This window comes from Eucyclogobius newberryi, unplaced genomic scaffold (genome assembly GCF_026437365.1).
Source record: "Eucyclogobius newberryi isolate DKJ021-1_F unplaced genomic scaffold, fEucNew1.0.hap1 SCAF_7, whole genome shotgun sequence".
NCBI lineage: Eukaryota > Metazoa > Chordata > Actinopteri > Gobiiformes > Gobiidae > Eucyclogobius > Eucyclogobius newberryi.
The window spans coordinates 8,853,243-8,875,746 of record NW_027316389.1 but is presented as its reverse complement, the minus strand read 5'-3'; the positions used below and the strand labels follow the sequence as shown (position 1 = coordinate 8,875,746).

Here is a 22,504-nt window from a genome sequence, read left to right as displayed (position 1 = left end):
CCAGTAAAAATAGTAAGGCCTATGTTAAATAAAACCCGTTTTGCCGTGGGGTGCGCGTGATTTCAGCTCCAGCACGCGTGCACACGGTCGTGAACGCGCACCGGGGACGCGCTGGAGCCAGTCGCCATTTTATTTTGAAAATCATTTTGAGCCCTAGCACAGCCGTCGTTCATTTTATGAAGTTGGTTCATTGAAACAAGAAGAAATGACTGTTTAACTAACTTCATCATATGCACGGTGAGACTTTCAACACGTTGGCTAGTTCATATCTGGCGTTGTAACGTTTTTACATTCCATGACGCCATCACCGTGTAGATTTGAAACCAAAGCAGCCGCGTTAGCCCGCAAATCGCGACTCTGGCTAATTGCTGAAAAGCAGCTGTCATTCTGGCCACATCAAGAATAAGTAACTTTAATATTTGGATTCTACGTGGGGCGCGGTGTGGGTAATGTTCTCTATGGGGTCTTATGATTTCAATATCCTGCTGCTGGAACGGAGTGGATTAGCTGCCTGCTTTGACGCGAACGGTTCCATAAACTAGTCGGTGTTCATAGAAAAGAGCTAACGCTAACGAGCTTCATGCTAACACATCGCGCTGGTAGCTTTAGCAAACCTCGGTGTGGTTAGCTTATTGCGTTGGGCCGCCACATGAGCGTAGTTTGCGTGCGGAATAACTACAAATACCACCTAAACACATTTTCTATAAGTATTATATCAAGAACCAGTTAAACGTTTTGTTTTGTATGCTACATCAGTTTGATAGTATATCATGTGGCTAAGCTATATTAGCTTTAGCCCTCGCAACAATTGAGCTTTTTTCATGATGATCGATTCTTGCTTAAAGCAATATGTTTAGGAGGACCAAAACATCGTGTATGTTTATTAAAATATTACACTTGCAAAACCAATAAACGGTGTTGTGTGCTTATGGTGTCAATTGATACTGTCCTGGGCCACAGATGCACCATTTTGGAACTGACAATAAGTGTGGTGTTTAATGTTTGAATAATAAATACAATTGGTCATATCTTTTAAGATGCTAGTTTATATGTAAAGCTATAAGCACAGGAATGTGTATTAAATTAATAGTATTTTGATTCCGGAATGTCAGCAAGGCATCATATGCCCAAATATTTTATTATTGCTGAATGGTTACCACTAGTATAATATTGTGATTCATGTTTGGCTTGTGTCAATAATTGGCCTTCAAAGCTCACTTTTAGGCCCTTACAGATACTCAAGTTGCATAATGCCTTGTTCCAGATGTAGCTGTATTAGTGCTATTATTATGTATTGAATCATTATATAATAAATTGATATTCTGCTCATTCCATCCAGATGCAGAACCTGGTATTAAACTGAAGAACTTGAAGAACTGGCCAACTGATCGAAGAGACCATTTGGAAGCCACATATTTTTCAAACCTTTGGGGGGGGGGAGCAGAATTAACCTATCACTGAAGTGACCAAAGGGGAATAATGGTGATTTTGCGCCGTGCTCGGCCGCCTGCTTCCGCCCCAACCAGCAATGAATCTTGATTCGCTCTCGCTGGCTTTGTCTCAAATCAGCTACCTGGTGGACAATTTAACAAAGAAAAACTACAAAGCCAGCCAGCAGGAAATACAGCACGTCAGTGAAATATGTCTGTCTATCTTGGGTTATTAATGTTGATATTCTTGACACTAACTTAATACATTTTTAGATTGTGAATCGTCACGGCCCCGAGGCAGACAGGCATCTCTTACGCTGTCTCTTCTCACATGTGGATTTCAGTGGCGATGGTAAAAGCAGTGGCAAGGACTTTCACCAGGTAATGACTACGTCTAATACAGTGGGTTTACTATACATTTTTTTTTTGTACTCCCAACAAGTGTACCAGAACAAAATTCGCATAATTTCAAAACCACATTTACTGGCACTGTTCTTCACCTGCTTCTATTTTTTCTCCCTCGTCTTTCTTTGATTTTGAATTTGCCCAAGACACAGTTTCTGATCCAGGAGTGCGTGTCACTGATCTCAAAGCCGAACTTTATCTCAACCTTGTGTTACGCCATTGATAATCCCCTACACTACCAGAAGGTCAGTAGTAGTATCACAATTTTGTGGTTCTGTTGGAATAGATTTTCCTTCTGTTTACTGTGTATTTTTAATTCAATTTTGTCAATTCCCTACCTTTTGAATTCCCCCCGCAGAGTTTGAAGCCATCGGCCCATTTATTTACTCAACTGAGTAAAGTTCTCAAACTCAGCAAGGTTCAAGAGGTACTGTTGTTAAAAACTATACTAACTAAATTCATTTATGTAATGAATTATGGTTATAATTTTTCTTTTTCTCAGGTTATTTTTGGGCTTGCTTTACTTAGCTCCAGTAACACAGATCTTCGAGGTTTTGGTAAGTTTTATTTACCTTTTTTATTTTGAACACTTGAATAGGTGTATATCTTGCAAGCATAAGCATTATTCAACATGTTACATTTCAAAATAATAAACTGCATAGTTTGCGAATTAGATCGTATGTATGTGTAGCACCTTTCTTGAGCAATAGATACATTTTTTAATATACTTTATATGTAATGGCGAGGAATGGTACAATGGATTCTGATTCCTTTGCTGGCTGATAACTGAAAATAACAATATTTTTAAATCCATTGCAAGACCAGAATTTGAAGTAAAGTTGCAGTGAAGTTCACATATTTAACTTTTCCCTTTTTGTTAACATGATCACATTAATTTAATTGTGTTGCCTGTTATATTGTGTTGTATGTTATCGCAGATGACTACTGCTTTAGCTTCTTTGCCCTTCTGCTTCCATTAGATGTAGAAAATACGGTAAATCTAGAAGAAGAAGAAATAAATCGGCAAATTTCACAACCTATGAATCACACACATACAATATATCACACATGACAAGGCATATGCTTCATGGGGGAGAAAAAAAGGGGATCACCTTTCTAATATTCTATTTATCTCCATTCTTAGCTGCACAATTCATCAAGCAGAAACTTCCCGACCTTCTACGATCATACGTTGACTCAGATCTAGGAGGAAACCAGGAAGGTGGCTTCCAAGACATTGCTATAGAGGTCCTGCACCTACTGCTCTCCCATCTGCTGTTTGGCCAGAAGGGAGCCAGTGGAGTAGGGCAAGAGCAAATTGACGCCTTCCTCAAAACTCTTTGCCGAGGTATACTTGCAGGTTGCAGTTACTCTACGTTTAATAAAAAGGCCTGGAAAAGCCTTTTATTTATTTGATATTGATTGTCGTTTTAGATTTTCCCCAGGAGCGCTGTCCTGTGGTGCTCGCACCACTGTTATACCCTGAAAAACGGGACATTCTCATGGACAGAATCTTGCCAGACTCGGGGGAGTTAGCCAAGACCATGATGGAAAGTTCGCTTGCAGAATTTATGCAAGAAGTGGGCTATGTCTTTTGTGCCAGGTGGGTTATTTGAGAAATCATCTTTTTATGTCTGCCTGTTTTAATGTCTAAAAAACTGCAATATCCTGCTTTGCGTTGTCTTCCAGTGTGGATGATTGCAGAAACATAATCCTCCAGTATGGGGTAAGAGAAGTGACTGCAAGTCAGGTGGCCAGGGTTTTGGGCATGATGGCCCGTACCCATTCTGGTCTTACTGATGGAATTCCATTACAGGTGAGTTACTGGCTTTTTAATTTTATTTACTGTACATGTATTTTCCCAAAAAAAAAAAAAATGTTAAATGAGGTTAAATGTACACTTTTTTGCAGTCAATCTCTGCTCCAGGAGGCGGTATCTGGAGTGATGGGAAAGACAAGAGCGATAGCTCTCAGTCCAACACATGGAATGTTGAGGTTCTCATTGACGTTGTCAAAGAAGTGGTATGTGGTTTTAAATTTGTGCCACTTCAGGTTATGCACTTGTGAAACAAAAGCCTAATGTCCCTGATTGCATTTGCACATTTGTTATGCCAGTGCCATTAAAACTAATAACATGTTTTCATTTGGTCTTTAGCTGAAGCACGATAAAGCCATAGCTTGGCTTATTTGGCAATCTCATTTGGCTCATCAAATCCTTATTTCCATTTCGTTCAGTTGGCAGAGTTGTCGCGGTAACAAGCACCCAAACCTGTTCAGGATCTGGCTAACTGTCAAGATTACTTCAATTTTGGCTCCAAGAATGTCTGAAAACACTCAAGTTTCATAATGTGCACTCTCACACTGGTGTTAAATTGTCCGTCTGAAAATACTTTTAAACAGAAATGTACACCACAGCCTAAAAATGCGACTTTAGAACTTATTGGGCTTTTCACTAACATTACTAGTATAAAACAGGTTGATTTTGTGACGTTTTGAATGATATTGGCTGAATATCTTAAAGGAGTATTTTATTTGCGCTACTCAAATGTCTTAGCTGGAGCTATAAAGAGGTTAAAACACGACAGGTGCAGAGAAGTGAAGTAAATGCCGTGTTCTCGCTGAGGTTGAAGGATGGCAGTGGGACAAACCGTGCTGCAGATCACCGTGTGAGCGCCACTGTGCCTTTTGCTCACGCGCCCGTGGCGCTCGCACGGTTATCTAATACCTGGCAGTATCTTTTGAGCATGGCGGTGACCAGCCGCAGCATGGCGGCCCGCCATGTCAAAACCCCTCAGCGAGAACACTGAAATGCAGAAATGGAAATTGTTTACTCTAGCTTCAGCCATGTCTCAGCACCACAAATTATTAAGTCTTTTTGTGAATCACCAAGATCATGAAGAAACATTAACACAGAATGCGTTCTGATGATCAATAAAGAGAAAAGTTGGTGAGAAGGAAACTCGATCATAGTAAGTAAAGCAAGTAAACAGCCTATTGTACATTAAAGTAGGCTGTAATATAAGAAGTTACTCAAAATTAATGGAAAAATGATAGTGAAATATAGCGCTTGCAGAGTTTATTCTTTTGAAAGATCACAATTATCACTCAGAGGAACCAGCAAATGTTTATCACCAATGAACTACAAAATAGACTGCGACAGACTGGAGCCTTGCGCTGCAGCTTCAGCAGCGCTTCTGACATAAGCAATAGTAAATGACACAGTAGACGTGTTGATAACATGACTTAAAGTGACACGGCTCGACACAGGTCCCTTTTAGAGCTCAACATGTGTCGCTTCAACTCGTTTGGCCTATCGCTACTCCATGGTAACTCTGTGGTGGGGATTGAGACTTTGACAAAGTCCCTTTCCTTTGGCTCATATCAACAACAAACGGCTTTGTGAAGAATAAAACGTTTTTGGGAAGGATTACGCTCTGGCACAACCTGTCCTCCTTGCGCTTTTATTTTTTTCTCGTTACCTTTTACCTCCCTCTTTCTCTCCCTCTCCTCTTTCGATCTTGTGCGTTCTGTGGCCTCACTTTTGTCTTGCACTGAGCAGTCACTTTGCCCCAAGCCGTCAGCAGGTCTGTCCCTCGCTCTTCCCAGTGTAAACGCATGAAACTGACATAAAACAACTACTGTCAACTGTACTCTGCCTAATTATTATCATCCTCTGTCTAGGTAAAAGTGTAACCTAAAGTACTACTGGTACAGTACTCTGTCCTACTCTCCATTGATGCCCGAGTAGTATTTGAATCTTTCATATACAATTAAAAGTTTAGGCGTCATGTGCATAACCTCTAGATTTTTAGCATTGTCATACTAAAATGTTAAAACTTTTCTTGATGGACAATAGCATTAATTTTTCAAAGAATGTTTCTTTAATAGTACCATGTGATCTCAAGATCATTCTAAAATTATTCAGGAGAGGTCCCATTTTAAGTTAATCTATTGATACTTCAAATGTGTGTTTTGGTTTTGATAGTTTTAGTATCAGTTATTGTTTGGGTATAAATACTTTAGACAAGCCTAATACATACTTCTTGTTTTCCCTCTTAAGAATCCCAACCTAAACTTCAAAGAGGTGACATACGAACTGGACCACCCAGGTTTTGCAATCCGTGATAGTAAAGGCCTCCATATTGTGGTGTATGGCATTCAGAGGGGATTGGGCCTTGAGGTCTTCCCTGTTGATCTCATCTATCGGCCATGGAAACATGCCGAGGGACAGGTAAATGCTGCTTTTTTATATATAGAGCAACAGGTTTCCAAAAGCTGTTTACTTACCCAGCATCAAATGTATTCCTACAGTTGTCCTTCATACAACACTCCCTGATGAGCCCTGAAGTGTTCTGCTTTGCGGATTACCCCTGCCACACAGTGGCCATTGACATCCTTAAGGCACCACCAGAAGATGACAATAGGGAAATAGCTACCTGGTATATATCGTACTTAATAACATTTGTTCTATTCAATGGAACAGTATGTACAAATGTCATATTTTTTGCAGGAAAAGTCTTGACCTTGTAGAAAGTCTTCTCAGACTCTCTGAAGTGGGTCACTATGAGCAGGTGAAGCAGCTGTTTACCTTCCCAATCAAGCACTGTCCAGACATGCTGGTGCTGGCGCTGCTGCAGATCTCTACGTCTTGGCATCAACTGCGGCATGAGCTCATCTCAACACTGATGCCCATCTTTTTAGGCAATCACCCCAACTCTGCCATAATTCTACATTATGCCTGGCACGGACAAGTAAGTGTTAACATCAGTGTGTTATGAATTTATATTTTTCAGGTGATTAGCATTCCTTCTGATGTTGCAGAAAAGGAATCGTGAATATACTCCGATGGCTAGAGAAAAAAAAAAAAGGCAAATAAGGACATTGATGACAGAATCTTAATACAAACGTTCAACTATTAACATGTTACTCAAGTTAGACTTAAAGGCGGTATGGACGATTTTTCGGCGATTTGAGAACGCAGGCGGACTGATACGACACACACGTGCGTTTGTTTATTAGCGCAACGGAGCGCATCTCTCGTCTCCCGTAGATTTCTGTCCACTTCTGCGTCAACTCGAACCGTCTTTCTCAGTCTTCATTTTGCCTCGTACACTGAGGGATCTATATTATGATAGATCCATGCGCTTGGGCACGCGGAAACGTGGGGACGAGCCTGACGCGGCTGCAGGTGAGCGATAGGTGCGTTTTATGATTGATACGTGGCAGGACAAATGATTTATCCACGACACGAGGAAATATGATAAAAAAATTTGCTGAAAAAAAACGTCCATACCACCTTTAACGCTGTATTGATCACTTGAAAATGTGTTTACCGGTAAATTTTGTTTTCTTTAGTGGGTGATCTCACTACAAAAGTGAGTGCAATTAAACATAATTTTTTTCCAGGGACAGTCTCCTTCCATCCGACAGCTCATCATGCATTCAATGGCAGAGTGGTACATGAGAGGGGAGCAGTATGACCAGGCAAAGCTGTCCCGTATCCTGGATGTGGCTCAAGACTTGAAGGTTTAGTACAAACTGTTGTATTGTGAACTTTTAAAAAAATACAATCTTTGCATAATGGTCTTGTTTCCCCCCAGTCTCTATCAATGCTGCTGAATGGTACTCCATTTGCCTTTGTTATTGACCTGGCTGCACTTGCCTCTCGCCGTGAATACCTCAAACTTGATAAATGGTTGACAGACAAGATCAGAGAACATGGGGTAAATGCTACTATTGATTAAATTGCATTGCTGTCCGTTTTGTTGTTTTCATATTTTCATTTAATTATTGATTTATGTTTCAGGAACCTTTTATCCAGGCATGTGTTACATTCCTTAAAAGGCGTTGCCCTTCCATTATGGGTGGTCTTGCTCCAGATAAGGATCAACCAAAAAGCGCCCAGTTACCCCCTGAGACATTGGCTACCATGTTGGCATGTCTACAGTCCTGTGCAGGGTAAAATCCCTCTTTTTTATTTAAACTGTTTTGAAGCACTTAAATTGTTGGCATCTGCAGGGTAACATTTTATTTTTAATTTTCAGGAATGTGTCTCAAGAATTATCTGAGACGATACTGACCATGGTTGCAAATTGTAGCAATGTCATGAATAAACCCAGACAGCCGCCTCCTGGGGTAATGCCCAAAGGCCGTGCCCCAAGCACCAGCAGTCTCGATGCCATCTCTCCTGTTCAGGTAGTTATACATTCATAATATTACTACATATACATCCTTTTTGTAACACTGTTCCTTTACGTAGGTGGATCCTTTGTCTGGGATGGGATCCCTCAACTTGGGTGGCACAGCCCCATCTCACACTCAGAGCATGCAAGGTTTCCCCACCTCATTAAGTTCAGCATTTAGTAACCCCCAGTCTCCTGCAAAGGCGTTCCCACCACTGTCCAGTGCCAACCCAAGTACCCCATTTGGTGGTATTGGCAGTCTGTCATCACAGCTTCCTGGCATGGATTCTGGTACAATGCTTTTTATTTTTAAACCTTTCCAAAACTTTCACCTTCTTGGCCATTAAAAATATGTATATACATTGAATCTTACTTTCCTTTGCTAGGTCCTCTGGGCTCAGGCATTGGCTCTGGCATAGGCTCCAGTTTGGGGATGCCAACTGTTGGCACTGATCCCTTCAGTACCAGAAAGATGAGCACACCAGGCCTGAATCCACCAACGTTTCAGCAGAGTACGGTCAAGGCCTGTAAGTGGAGGTAGTCGTGGTGTGACTGAGAGCCTGCCCAGCGCTGCTCACGATTGCATTTTCTCACAAATTAAATCTTTTCATGAAAAATGACAAATCAGGTTCTCAAGAAATCTCAGTAGTTGTAGATTTTGTGAGGAAATGCAGGTCAGTCTTCCATTCACGTCTGCTTTTGCTGACAACCTCACTTAACTTTGTGCACATGCAATGCATGATAATGTTAAATTTGTTGATACTTTTTGATCACGGCGGTCTGATTTTGTTTTGTGTTCTGTTCAGCTGACCTTTCTCAGGTGTGGCCTGAGGCAAACCAGCACTTTAGTAAGGAAATAGACGATGAAGCAAATAGCTACTTCCAGCGCATCTACAACCACCCACCTCACCCTACTATGTCTGTGGATGAGGTATGTATATATTTATTTTTTTATATAAGAAGAAAAAATAGTTGACATTCATGAGTTATGTCTTAACAGGTGTTGGAGATGTTGCAAAGATTCAAAGATTCAACCGTCAAACGAGAACGAGAAGTGTTCAATTGTATGCTACGTAATTTGTTTGAGGAATACCGCTTCTTCCCGCAGTACCCAGACAAGGAATTACACATAACTGCTTGTCTTTTTGGTGGCATTATTGAGAAGGGGCTGGTCACTTACATGGCCCTGGGGTTGGCACTGCGATATGTTCTTGAAGCCTTAAGGAAACCTTTTGGATCAAAAATGTATTATTTTGGAATTGCAGCTTTAGATCGGTTCAAAAACAGGTAAGAATATTACTTCAGATGTAACTTTGAACTGGATTTTCATACTAATGAGAGAACATTTGCAGATTAAAGGACTATCCTCAATATTGTCAACATCTAGCATCTATTGCACACTTCTTGCAATTCCCCCATCATTTACAAGAGGTATCAAATTTTCAGTTTATTGATTTGACACATAATTAGTCTCAAGTTATTTACATGATTTACTTATACAATTAGTAATTATGCTTTTGTCTTTTTCATATCCTGTGTGTGCAGTATATCGAGTATGGTCAACAGTCACGGGACCCTCCAGTGAAGATGCAGGGCTCCATCACGACTCCTGGCAGTTTGGCCCTCGCCCAGGTGCAAGCGCAGACTCAGCCCCAACCACCTGGGGCCCCCAAAGTTCCTCAACCTGGCCAAACTAGCACACTGGTTACTACTACCACCACTACCACCACAGTAGCCAAGACCACAACCATCACAAGACCAACGCCTAGCAGCTTCAAAAAAGATGTTCCTGTAAGTTCTGCACACACTTGACATGCATGTTCTATGTGTTCTTGCTTGGCTTATAGCGTATTCTTTTCTTTTCAGCCCTCCATAAACACTACAAACATTGACACCCTCCTTGTGGCCACTGACCAGAATGAAAGGATTGTAGAACCTCCAGAGAATATACAGGAAAAGATTGCATTTATTTTCAACAACCTTTCACAGTCGAACATGACCCAAAAGGTGAGCACTAAACATATGGAAACAGAATTCTGCTCAATAAACACTGAAGTGACTTATTTCAATTCTGCGCATTTCAGGTTGAGGAGTTAAAGGAGACGGTAAAGGAAGAGTTTATGCCCTGGGTTTCACAGTATCTGGTGATGAAGCGGGTCAGTATTGAGCCCAATTTTCACAGCCTTTACTCAAACTTTCTTGACACACTGAAGAACCCAGAGTTTGTGAAGATGGTTCTTACTGAAACCTATCGGAATATAAAGGTAAAGATCGCCATTTCTGTAATTCGTCTTATAAAACATACAATGCCATACATCATCACTTTTTCTATTTTTGTCAGGTTCTTTTGACTTCTGATAAGGCAGCGGCCAATTTTTCAGACCGCTCACTGCTCAAGAACTTGGGTCACTGGCTAGGAATGATTACGTTGGCCAAAAACAAACCCATACTCTATACTGTAAGTAGTCTTTTTTTTTTTTTGTCTTTTCCCCCCCTGTTGTTTCCTCCCTTGAAATATTCCTTCCACTCCAGGATTTGGAACTAAAATCTCTTCTACTGGAAGCCTATGTGAAAGGCCAACAGGAGTTGCTTTATGTGGTTCCATTTGTGGCTAAAGTTTTGGAATCCAGTCTTAGAAGTATGGTAAGCAGGATGAATACATTTTAATACAACTTTTGGGCTGAGTAAAAGCACCATCTAAATGTCAAGTGTAAATGTTTGTGTATTGTAGGTTTTTAGGCCCCAAAATCCCTGGACCATGGCCATCATGAATGTGCTTGCTGAGCTGCACCAGGAACATGATCTCAAGGTTGGTTTATATTAGAACTGTTTTCTTGTTTCGCATTGATTTGTCAACACTTTTTTCCCTAATCTGCAGCTAAACCTCAAATTTGAAATTGAAGTTCTGTGTAAGAATCTGTCATTAGACATCAATGATCTAAAGCCAGGAAACTTGCTGAAAGATAAAGACAAACTAAAGAATTTGGAGGAACAACTTTCTGCACCAAAGAAGGAGGCAAAACCTCCAGAGGAGCTGCTCCCTGTATCAAGCACAGGTGAGTCAACTTAAAATGTTTTTATTAGTAAAAACTAGTAAACTAGTCCTAATAATTGTATCAAATTTTGTGATCCACAGGGGACTTTGTTCCATTTGCAGCGCCACCCTCAACCCCAGCTGCCACCACCACACCCTGCACAACCACGGGGCCTCCAACACCGCAGTTCAGTTACCATGACATCAATGTGTATGCTTTGGCTGGCTTGTCCCCACACATAAACATAAATGCCAATGTAAGTGGAATACCTCCTAATATGTTAATGCATGGCATTAAAGTATTGATGTATTTATTGTTGTTATACATGTCCAGATTCCCCTCTTACAAGCCCACCCTCAGCTCAAGCAGTGTGTTCGTCAGTCAGTCGAACGCGCTGTCCAGGAGTTGGTTCATCCCGTGGTTGATAGGTCCATCAAAATAGCCATGACAACCTGTGAGCAGATCATCAGGAAGGATTTTGCCTTGGATTCTGAGGAGTCCCGCATGCGTGTAGCCGCTCACCACATGATGAGAAACCTGACTGCAGGCATGGCCATGATAACCTGCCGCGAGCCTTTGCTCATGAGCATTGCAACCAACCTAAAGAACAACTTTGCTGCTGGACTCAGGGCAAGTAGAAAAAAATCTGCAAAAAGCAGGACTACACTAAAGACTGCTACTTATCATTAAGTCTCTATTTTTCAGGCACCAACCCCTCAACAGAGAGAAATGATGGAAGAAGCTGCTGCAAGGATTGCTCAGGACAACTGTGAACTAGCCTGTTGCTTCATTCAAAAAACCGCTGTGGAGAAAGCTGGCCCTGAGATGGACAAGAGACTAGCCACGGTAGGAAATAAATGAAAACATCACTTCTTGAACGTAGAATTGCATCCAAACTTTTTACTTGTACCCAAACATTTCTACGGTTGTAAGCAACGCTAACATTTGTGGCGGCTTTTCAGGAGTTTGAGCTAAGGAAACATGCGCGCCAAGAAGGGCGGCGCTACTGTGATCCTGTTGTTTTAACCTACCAGGCTGAACGCATGCCTGAACAGATCAGACTCAAGGTAGTTAGTTATCACACCATTATTTCATCGTGATTGCAAGTAATTTGATAAATAAACAGAACTTTGTCTTATGTAGGTTGGTGGAGTGGATCCCAAACAACTGGCTGTTTATGAAGAGTTTGCCAGGAATGTTCCAGGTTTCTTACCCAGTAATGATCTCTCTCAGCCCACTGGCTTCTTGGCTCAGCCAATGAAGGTTTGTGTTTAATTATTCTAGTTCATACTCTACATAGGGGATATTCCTTTCTAAGCAAGATTTTTTTCCAACAAACTGGGCTTTCAAATGCCTAATTCAATTACACCAAGTGTCTAATCAGAATTGGCACTGTTTTGGGGTGTTCATGGTTTAAGCAGTATTAACCCACTCAAAGTTGTATTTAGAGTGATTCATGCAGTCATCTTTATTCTACTGCATTCCTCTCCAAAAATGCCTCCCATTTCCCCTACACTCTATATACTTCATTCTCAGATCTTTAAATGGTGACACACATAGGAGCAGGATATATTTTTTAAAATTCTTATGTAAATTTGAGAACAATATGTTACACAAATACTTTTAAAAAAACACAATTTTGTTGGTGTGAATCTAAAAAAAATCTTTCAATTTAACAATCTCCGATAAGCACTATTAGTGATGCTGATATATTCACCTTAGTATGTATCCTCTAATCATTTCACTCAAAAGCGTGCCTCATGCACTAGTTTCCTCCATCAAACCAAAACATGCACAGAATCCTCCAGCTCTTCTATTCTAAGCTGGATTTTGGGATAAGCCTGGACTTGTTAAGCGACGAATAGAATACCTCCATAGTATTTGCATCGCTGTACCTTTTATACTGCATTATAAAGTTTGTGTGTTTTTTGTTTTTTTCAGCAACAGGCATGGGCTACAGACGATGTTGCTCAAATCTATGATAAGTGCATGGCAGATTTGGAGCAGCATCTTCATGCCATCCCTCCAGCACTCGCTATGAACCCATTAACTCAGGCACTGCGCAGCTTGCTTGAGGCTGTAGCGTTGGCAAGAAACTCAAGAGATGGCATTGCTGCACTTGGCCTCCTTCAGAAGGTATACCTTTGACTTTTTCTGTAAAGATCATAAACAATTTATCATGTGAAGCATTGGGACTTATCCAATTCCATGCTGCAGGCTGTGGAGGGACTTTTAGACGCTACCAGTGGTGCAGACGCTGATTTATTGCTGCGCTACAGAGAGTGCCACCTGCTCGTGCTTAAGGCCCTGCAGGACGGACGTGCTTATGGACCACAGTGGTGCAACAAGCAGATCACCAGGTAACAAAGGCTCAGTGCTTTATGCCACTCCCTTATATGAAGCCTTTAAACCTGTCTGGCTTCTGTTCACAGGTGTCTTATTGAATGCAGAGATGAGTACAAGTACAATGTAGAAGCAGTTGAACTTCTGATAAGAAACCATCTTGTGAATATGCAACAGTATGACTTACATCTGGCACAGGTGCCATCTCTTTTTCATCTATCACCCTTTTTCCTTTGTTGTTTATCACCAAATATTGACAAATGCCCCTTTTTCAGTCAATGGAGAATGGAATGCACTACATGGCAGTTGCTTTTGCAATGCAGTTGGTGAAGCTGCTGCTGGTAGATGAACGTAGTGTGAGCCATGTCACAGAGGCTGACCTCTTCCACACCATCGAGACTTTAATGAGGATTTGTGCGCACTCACGGGCCAATGCACCTGAAGGGTAAAGAGTGACTTTTTTGGGGGGTTTAGCAAACGTCTTATCTATTATCATATTTTCTTTGTCAGACTTCCACAGCTGATGGATGTCGTTCGATCTAACTATGAAGCAATGATTGATCGAGCCCACGGTGGACCAAACTTCATGATGCACTCTGGGATTTCCCAGGCTTCAGAGTACGATGATCCCCCAGGCCTGAGGGAGAAAGCAGAGTACCTACTGAGAGAGTGGGTTAATTTGTACCACTCAGCTGCTGCTGGGCGGGACAGTACCAAAGCCTTTTCTGCATTTGTTGGCCAGGTAGCTAATCTAACCCTTTTTTTTTTTTTTAATAGAAGCTGAATAGTGAAAACTTTAGTAAGCATTTTGTCTTTTTACAGATGCACCAGCAGGGTATCCTGAAGACTGATGACTTGATCACAAGGTTCTTCCGGCTGTGTACCGAAATGTGTGTTGAGATAAGCTACCGGGCACAGGCTGAACAGCAGCACAACCCAGCAGCCAGTGCAGCAATCATCCGTGCAAAGTGTTACCATAACCTGGATGCATTTGTGCGGCTCATAGCTCTTCTGGTCAAACACTCTGGAGAAGCAACAAACACCGTTACTAAAATCAACCTCCTCAACAAGGTATGGAAATGGAATTAAAGGGTAACTGGGAAAAATACATGCACTAACTGCTTATTATGTCTCCAGGTGCTAGGAATTGTCGTTGGAGTGTTGATCCAGGACCATGATGTGCGTCAGACTGAATTCCAGCAGCTGCCATACCACCGCATTTTCATCATGCTGCTGCTGGAGCTCAATGCTCCTGAACATGTGTTAGAGACCATCAACTTTCAAACACTGACTGCCTTCTGGTAAGTATTCTTTGGCGTCTGCTGGGCTACTGTGTTAGATTTCCACTAATGTTCACTGTTCTTTGCAGCAATACTTTCCACATCTTGAGACCTACCAAAGCTCCAGGCTTTGTGTATGCCTGGCTGGAACTCATCTCCCATCGCATTTTTATTGCACGGATGCTTGCGCATACACCACAGCAGAAGGTATGTCAAACTGTGCAATGCATCGCTCTCCTCAGCTCATTTTAACATTTGCTTTGTGTGTGTTGCAGGGCTGGCCGATGTATGCACAGTTGCTGATTGATCTCTTCAAGTATTTGGCCCCATTCTTGAGAAATGTTGAGCTCAACAAACCTATGCAAATCCTGTACAAGGTGTGTTGGGCTTTAAAGACACTGGTGCTCTAATAGCATTCAGCGCTATTGTTCAAATCATGATGATGTACAATTGTCTTGTTTAGGGAACCCTTCGAGTCCTTCTGGTCCTGCTGCATGACTTCCCAGAGTTTCTGTGCGACTACCATTATGGCTTCTGTGATGTCATCCCACCCAACTGCATTCAACTCCGCAACCTCATACTCAGTGCCTTTCCACGCAACATGAGGCTCCCTGATCCTTTCACACCCAATCTCAAGGTCAGTACACACTCTTCAGATCGCCCTTTTTTGGTCTAGTAAGAAGTAAACTAAACTGTACTTTTCTGTGGCAGGTGGATATGCTGAGTGAGATCAATATTGCTCCTCGAATCCTCACCAACTTCACAGGCGTCATGCCTTCGCAGTTCAAGAAGGATTTGGATTCGTATTTGAAAACACGCTCACCAGTCACTTTCTTGTCTGAGCTGCGCAGCAACCTGCAGGTTAGTTAAGTTGATGGATATATCTTCCTCACGCATCTTAAAAAATAAGGTGCACAAAGTAGACCTGTCTACCTGTACACCAGATTTGTATTTTAACTGCAAATCACGGTGGCACGAGTTAATACTCCAGAAGTGAACACCGCTTCGTGCAGGTGTCCTATCGATGTGTGCGACCCCACATGAATGATTTCTCAAATTCATACTAGATGGTAGAATAATCGAGAGTGCATCATTTATTTGTATGTGGCACAATAGTGCATATCAGGAAAGGACTGCAAATTGGTGGCAGCACTCTCCCCTCACAGCAAGAAGGTCATGGTTTGACTCCCGAGCCAGGGATGGGCCTGGGCCTTAGCAACATAAAAGAATAGGTCAAATGCAAAAGACGCTTTGCCTATAGGGATAATGAGTATACCTTACTTTTTATTTTCCAGGTGTCCAATGAGCCAGGAAACCGCTACAACATCCAGTTGATAAATGCGTTGGTGTTGTATGTGGGCACTCAGGCGATTGCTCACATCCACAACAAGGGCAGCACTCCCTCCATGAGCACAATCACTCACTCTGCACACATGGACATCTTTCAGAACCTGGCTGTGGACCTGGATACAGAGGGTGAGATGGCATAATTTGCACAATAAAACAATTTAAACAAATCCCATCTTTTACTTATAATTGTAGTTTGGATTGTTAGTAAAACACCACCTTTTAACCAGAACCTTTTTCTTTTTTGCAGGCCGATACTTGTTCCTGAATGCAATTGCTAATCAGCTGCGCTACCCCAACAGCCACACTCACTATTTCAGCTGCACCATGCTTTATCTCTTCGCTGAAGCAAATACCGAAGCAATTCAGGAGCAAATTACCAGGTGCGACACTCTTTCGCGCTTTGTTGGTATAAAAAGCATTTGTTGAACAATGTGATTTTGTTCCTAGGGTTCTGCTTGAGAGGCTGATTGTGAACAGACCCCATCCATGGGGTCTTCTCATCACCTTCATTGAACTGATCAAGAACCCTGCCTTCAAGTTCTGGAGCCACGACTTTGTGCACTGTGCCCCTGAGATTGAAAAGTATGTGCTTCAACCGCACAAAGATTATTGACTGAAATAAATGAACATCTCCTAAAACACTGTCTGGATCTTTCAGGCTGTTCCAGTCAGTAGCCCAGTGCTGCATGGGACAGAAGCAGGCTCAGCAAGTGATGGAGGGAACTGGTGCCAGCTAGCCTGCGCCCCAGCCCGACTGTAGCCCTCGGGAGAGATGCAGCAGCCTTGGCCTATTCCTTACCACACACGTACACACCTGCCTCTTTACTGTTGGCATTGGATAAACTGCTCACCAGTCATTCAAACGGGGATGAGAGGACTACTGCGTGCCGATCTGAAGTTTTTTGTTTTTTTTCCTCGTGTATTCTGGGGCTGCTTGACATGTAGCACATTTGGACATGGTGTTTAATATACTTTTGATGCTTTGATGTAAATATTGGAAAAAGGGAGAACTGGAGAGTAGATCTGTGGAGACCATTAAACACGTTGACTACATGCAACCTGACATTCACTACCAAAGTCCTTGGTTTGCTCCCCTCCCACAAAGATCTTCTGACTTTTTGTTTGCATTCAGAGGCTGAACAGTAGATGATTGAAGTTTAAAAAGCTGCCTGCTACTTTTTATTTAAATCTTTTTTTTTTTTATCCCTGATTGAGACAGGAAGATGTGCTAGTCTCCTAAGAGGGTGGGGACTATTCCAGGTGTGTCATGTGTCGGTGAAGCATTTACTGCTGGGATGGCCTTTGAAAACGGCTCTAACCATCTCTTCCCTGGCATTGTAAAATTGTGCAAAAGTGAAAATGGTGGCATCGTATCTTGACAATTTGTACAAATATCCAAATTGAAGAACAATAGGACCAATACAGCCCATTTTGTAACATTTTGAATGTTTTGTAAATGTATTGGTCAATGTGTTGTATTTTGTAGTCCTTTCTAGTTTGCCTTTAGTTCTTGCTACTTAATTGCAGTATGCGTACATACAGGAAATAAAGCACTGCAAAACACAATGCAGTTTGATTAACTCTTATGACTCATCTGTGTAGTGTAACACCATCCAGTGCCTTTTGTTGAATAAGTGTTAACGTTTAAAAACTACAAGAACTACAATCACAACTGAACTTGTGATGCCAGAGTCTTAACCTGCAGATGGAAGCCATGTCTCATGTTTCGCTCAGAACCTCCAGAATTTGCCCCGAGCTGCAGAGGCTGCACTAGCACTGATTCATGATTGGTGCAGGAGCTGGGCTTTAGGTCGTGACCACTCGGAGCTGAGACCGTGCAAAGGTTTAAGTCGCCTGGATTTCAGCATTGAAACTCGTGAGGCTTGTTCTGTTTTTTTTGTTGCAATAATGGTGGAGAATCAAAACATGTAATTACAGCAACAACTTTCCAATGTTTTTGTTATTCTGGATTATAGTGATGCAGCAGGTTTTTTTTTTTTCAAAGTCTGATCTGAACACTTTTCTCATACCTGGGGCCACAGTTAGAATATGGAATTTACATATGGTTTCTTAAAGAGTACATTGTTGTTGCATTGGTTTTACAAATGTTTTATTTTTTAACAAAACTATTGCATTACACTGGAATGACACACTTGGCTGTGTTTATCCTCATGATTTATAACTCTTGACTTGCAGTTGAATTATTTGAATGTGGTAAAGTTTGAATATTATAAGCTACAGACGTAACAGCCGAACGTGGAACCTGAGGTCTTTAATGTCCTGTGTGGCAGACTGAACTAGTTAAGGATGGTTGTCTTGTCATTGATCATTTTACACATGTATGAATAATACAATTTCAGGTGCAAGTTTTTAAAATGTCATAAATGCAGGTATTTTAGTTGGGTATGAAAAGATAAAATATACTGAAAGATGGTAATAACGGTAACAAAAACGTACATGTGCCAGGTAAACTTTGACCATATGTAATTTTATTTGGATTTGTAGGTAGTTGGTGATTTACCGTGCTTCCAATCAGTTGGTGAGTTTACCGGTTTTCTGGTAAAATATACCTTTGGCCAGCATTGAAACCTTCCAATGGGGTGCTTTGCTGCTGGTGCTGTGGTTAATAGCATTACCATTTAAATGTTTACATTAGAGGCGTGACTATAGGTCCTCCCATGTGGCGGTTTATGGCAGCCCATCTTTCTTTAGTTTGGAATTGTGAATATTTGTGTTAAACCATTAACAATATTACAGAAGGCTAATGGCATTTTACATCAAAATAATAGTTTTCGTCAGCCAAAGATGGGAAACCAAAGTTACATGGCCAGTGTTTCCAAACCGGGGGTAAAGGGCAATCTTCGGGTCGAGCACTTAATAGTATTTGCAAATAACATGTTCTTGTAGTAAAAATACATTTTAAAGGACTTGGGGCATGTGGTACTTAACAAAGGTTGTGAATTGAGAGTTATGTATGTAAGGTTCTATGAATTACGGATGACCGCCAGTGGACGGTGCTTAGCACCTGGATATCTACATGTGTGCACAGCACATAGGTCGAGATTAAATACCAACAAATCATGTGGACGTGACCTGGGTGACGTCAGTACCACCCCATATATACCCGACGCACCCAGAGCTTCTTTCTTTCAAAATGCACTCGCAAAAAACTCGAGTGACAGGAAACTGGCGGTCATCCGGAATTCATAGAACCTTAGTTACATACGTAACTCTCGTTCTATTTCAAATAGGACGGTGCTTAGCACCTGGATGACTTAATACCAACAAGGTCACGAAGAGTCTGCTCTTACCTAGATTAATTGGAGCCGCAGGGAGCCACAGGGTGAGGAGCCGCCACATTTACTCTGTAGAAGCGGACGAAGGTACAGGAGGAAGCCCATGTAGCTGCAGCACAGATGTTATTCAGTGGAACACCCTTCAGCTCAGCCCAGAAGGTGGACACTCCTCTGGTAGAATGGCAAGTATCTTTGGGAGGCTGAAAAGCTCTAGATCGATACGTCTGAAGGATGGCGTCCACAACCCAATGTGAAAGCCTCTGGAGACAACAGCCTTTTTTGTGACCCCCATAACAAACACACAGGGCGTCCGTCTTGCGAAGCCCATTAATCACATTAATGTAATACCGCAGCATACGGACAGGACACAAAGGACTAACATCAGAGTCCCCAAGTTCAGACTCTGGAGGATAAACAGCTAGTGAAAGTGGCTGATTAACGTGAAAAGCAGAGACTCTTTTTGGTAAAAAAAAAAGATGGGTTAGGCCACAAGGTAACACCAGACAAATCAATTCCAGTGAATGCAATTGTCAGCGATTGACAAAGCATAGAGCTCTTGCCTTGCAGAGAAGATTGCAAGTAGAAACACTGCCTTCACTGACACCCATCTCAACTGAACCCTATCCAATGGTTCAAACGGTGGGGAACACAATCCTTCTAGGACTAATGGAAGATCCCAAGAAGGCACTTGAGTAAGCCTTGGAGGCCGCAGGCGAAGGGCACCCTTTAAAAACCGGCACACTAAGGAATGCGATCCCGCTGAACAATCATCAACCAAGGAATGGCGGTCTGAAATGGCCGCGACATAAACCATAATAGTCGAAACCGAAAGATTTTTCTCAAGAAATGTCTGAAGGTAGGTTAGTAGCACTGGGACAGACCACGAGTCCCACACCAACCAACAAACGTTTCCATCTGTTCTCATACAGCGCTCTCGTCAAGGCGGCACAAGCATTCAGGATTGTTTGGATAACTGCCTGGTCACAAGAAGTCAACACAGAGTCCTGCCCTTCAGTGGCCACAGGTACAGTTGAAGGCGCTCTGGGTGAGGATGCCATATGCTCCCTCCCAGCTGTGATAAGAGATCCTTCCTCTGAGGGAGAGACCACAGTTTCCCATTGAGAAGTTGCAGAAGCACAGGAAACCACAGTCGACAATGCGTTGTCGCACTCGAGGCAAATAGATCTACCTCCGCCATGCTGTGCATCCCCCAGATCCTGTACCACCACCGGGTTCAACCTCCACTCTCCCGGTTGTGGTTTCTGCCTCGAGAGAAACTCTGCAGTGCAATTCTGCATGCCTGGCAGATGAACTGCAAATGAGGCAGCGCCCACAGTGCCTCCACTAGTGAGTGAACGGATCAATAAAATATATTATAATATAAAAATATTTATTTTTGTAAGGCCCAAAATCACAACAACAGTTGCCTCTGAGGGCCACAGGGAGAAATTAATCAACAATGTCTGTGGTGGCGATGAAGTCAGACAACGTCTGTGGTGGTGATGGAGTCAGACAATGTCTGTGGCGGCGATGGAGTCAGACAATGTCTGTGGTGGCGAGGGACGATGTCCCAGGGTCCTCTGTCCTTAGACTCTCCTTCTCGGCCAGGAAAAACTACAAAAAAAACCTCTGGGAAAAAAAGCGTAGAAACCTGGAGGAGTTCCAGTGAAGGAGAGATCCGACTCTCACAGACGGACAGACGGACACGAGGGAGACTGGAGCTGGACCCACTGGAGCCACTCTTCAAGCAGATGAGGGACCGACTGAGTCGAGCTGGACCCTCTCTTCAGGCAGATGAGGGACCGACTGAGTCGAGCTGGACCCACTCTTCAGGCAGATGAGGGGCCGTCGGAGTCGAACTGGACCCACTCTTCAGGCAGATGAGGGACCGTCGGAGTCGAGCTGGACCCACTCTTCAGGATTCTATGGATCTTGTGCCCCCTTGATGATTTATAAGATAAGATAAGATATTCCTTTATTGTCCAACATGGGGAAATTTCATTGGTGCAACGCAGGAAGATACAGAGGCAGATACAGAAGAAAAGAACAGATCACTTATAGGAAGTCTGAAAAACACTTTCAGTAGAAGATCTCCAGCATGTTTATGTGTTGAAGCCTCTCCCGAGGACTCCAAACACCTCTGACCATCCTGTGGTTCCAAACAGTCCCCCAGCTTGTAAGTGAGGCGTCTGTGACTACTACCTCTCGACGACACGGGGAAGAGCCCAGAGGAACGCCACTGTAAAGGAACTCCCCTTTTCCCCGAGGCCAGAGATGCTGAAGACACCGAAAGCTGCACAGATCTGTGCTGGTGCAGCCATGGATATAGGCCCAGATTGTTGAGCCAAATCTGTAAGGGGTGCAAGTACATAAGCCCCAGAGGTATCAATGTTGACACGGACGTAAGCTTGCCCAACTTAAGAAGCAGACCGAATGACACTCTGATTCCGCTGAACACGAGAAACGAGATTGAGCACATCTATCACTCTTTGAGGGGACGGAAAAGCCTTCATTGTGCCTTTTGGCTGGGAGTCAATGAGCTCTTTGTAACGTTCACTGAAAGTCCCAATTGTGACACATGGTCCAGTAGAATGGAAGTGTCTCTGAGTGCTTGGTCCCGACTCCGAGCACACACAAGCCAGTCGTCCAAGTACTGCAGAATTCTCATTCCGCAGGCTTGAAGAGGCGCAAGAATTGCCGCCACACACCTGGTGAATGTATGGGGCGCTAGAGAGAGACAGAAGGGGAGCACTCTGAACTGGTATGCTTGATCTTTGAAAGCAAAGCGAAGTTACTGTCTGTGGTGTGGCACCACAAGTACGTGGAAATAAGCATCCTTTAAGTCGACACTTGTGAACCAATCCCCTTCCCTGACCGAGTGCATTTCTTGGGGCCCTGCCCCTTGGTGGCCGAAATGTGGGCTGGAGAGAGGATCGACTGGCCTGACCTTGGCCATCAGAAGCACGTCTGGATCCTGGCAAGGTTGAGACTCTTGCCGCTGGACAAAAAAAGCTAGCACCTCTGGGCTGGGGGCTGGGGGCACGATGCAGTTCAGCAAAGTGTCTGCAAGATTAATTTGCCTCAACAGCCCGTGCCAAAGTCTAATGGGAAGCGGATCCAAACACATGATCTGGCATCCGCTGGCGCTACAACCAGGCCCGCAATAGTGCTATCAACGGAGGG

At 42.8% G+C, this 22,504-nt stretch overlaps 1 protein-coding gene across 2 annotated transcripts; it reads left to right on the top strand.

Annotated features, from left to right (window-relative positions):
• Positions 1 to 92: 92 nt before the first annotated feature.
• Positions 93 to 17,578, top strand: cnot1 (CCR4-NOT transcription complex, subunit 1). Of its 2 annotated transcripts, none has more exons than XM_072435945.1 (49): positions 93 to 237; positions 1,340 to 1,630; positions 1,704 to 1,811; positions 1,988 to 2,080; positions 2,194 to 2,262; positions 2,338 to 2,392; positions 2,980 to 3,183; positions 3,270 to 3,438; positions 3,525 to 3,651; positions 3,747 to 3,857; positions 5,896 to 6,066; positions 6,147 to 6,274; positions 6,346 to 6,586; positions 7,242 to 7,361; positions 7,436 to 7,558; positions 7,642 to 7,793; positions 7,880 to 8,030; positions 8,095 to 8,308; positions 8,404 to 8,529; positions 8,824 to 8,948; positions 9,018 to 9,304; positions 9,370 to 9,448; positions 9,563 to 9,808; positions 9,884 to 10,024; positions 10,102 to 10,281; positions 10,359 to 10,475; positions 10,550 to 10,660; positions 10,749 to 10,826; positions 10,896 to 11,073; positions 11,154 to 11,308; positions 11,386 to 11,682; positions 11,758 to 11,898; positions 12,015 to 12,119; positions 12,196 to 12,315; positions 12,994 to 13,188; positions 13,270 to 13,412; positions 13,485 to 13,593; positions 13,671 to 13,840; positions 13,906 to 14,137; positions 14,218 to 14,466; positions 14,533 to 14,696; positions 14,765 to 14,882; positions 14,951 to 15,052; positions 15,139 to 15,312; positions 15,387 to 15,536; positions 15,971 to 16,151; positions 16,273 to 16,405; positions 16,473 to 16,607; positions 16,684 to 17,578. In XM_072435945.1, exons 2-49 carry the CDS (start codon positions 1,529 to 1,531, stop codon positions 16,760 to 16,762), a joined length of 7,158 nt encoding a protein of 2,385 aa, XP_072292046.1. In that variant the 5' UTR covers positions 93 to 237; positions 1,340 to 1,528; the 3' UTR covers positions 16,763 to 17,578. The 2 variants fall into 2 exon arrangements, with proteins under 2 accessions (XP_072292046.1, XP_072292045.1); XM_072435944.1 differs by having other exon boundaries at positions 1,982 to 2,080.
• Positions 17,579 to 22,504: the final 4,926 nt, after the last annotated feature.

What these genes read in the sequence shown, in the direction of transcription:
- cnot1 (XM_072435944.1), top strand. Translation starts at nt 1,529, where the DNA reads ATGAATCTTGATTCGCTCTCGCTGGCTTTGTCTCAAATCAGCTACCTG. An exon ending in AATCCAGTCTTAGAAGTATG is followed by an intron (nt 10,661 to 10,748) that starts GTAAGCAGGATG and finishes TGTGTATTGTAG; the next exon opens with GTTTTTAGGCCCCAAAATCC. An exon ending in CACTTGGCCTCCTTCAGAAG is followed by an intron (nt 13,189 to 13,269) that starts GTATACCTTTGA and finishes TCCATGCTGCAG; the next exon opens with GCTGTGGAGGGACTTTTAGA.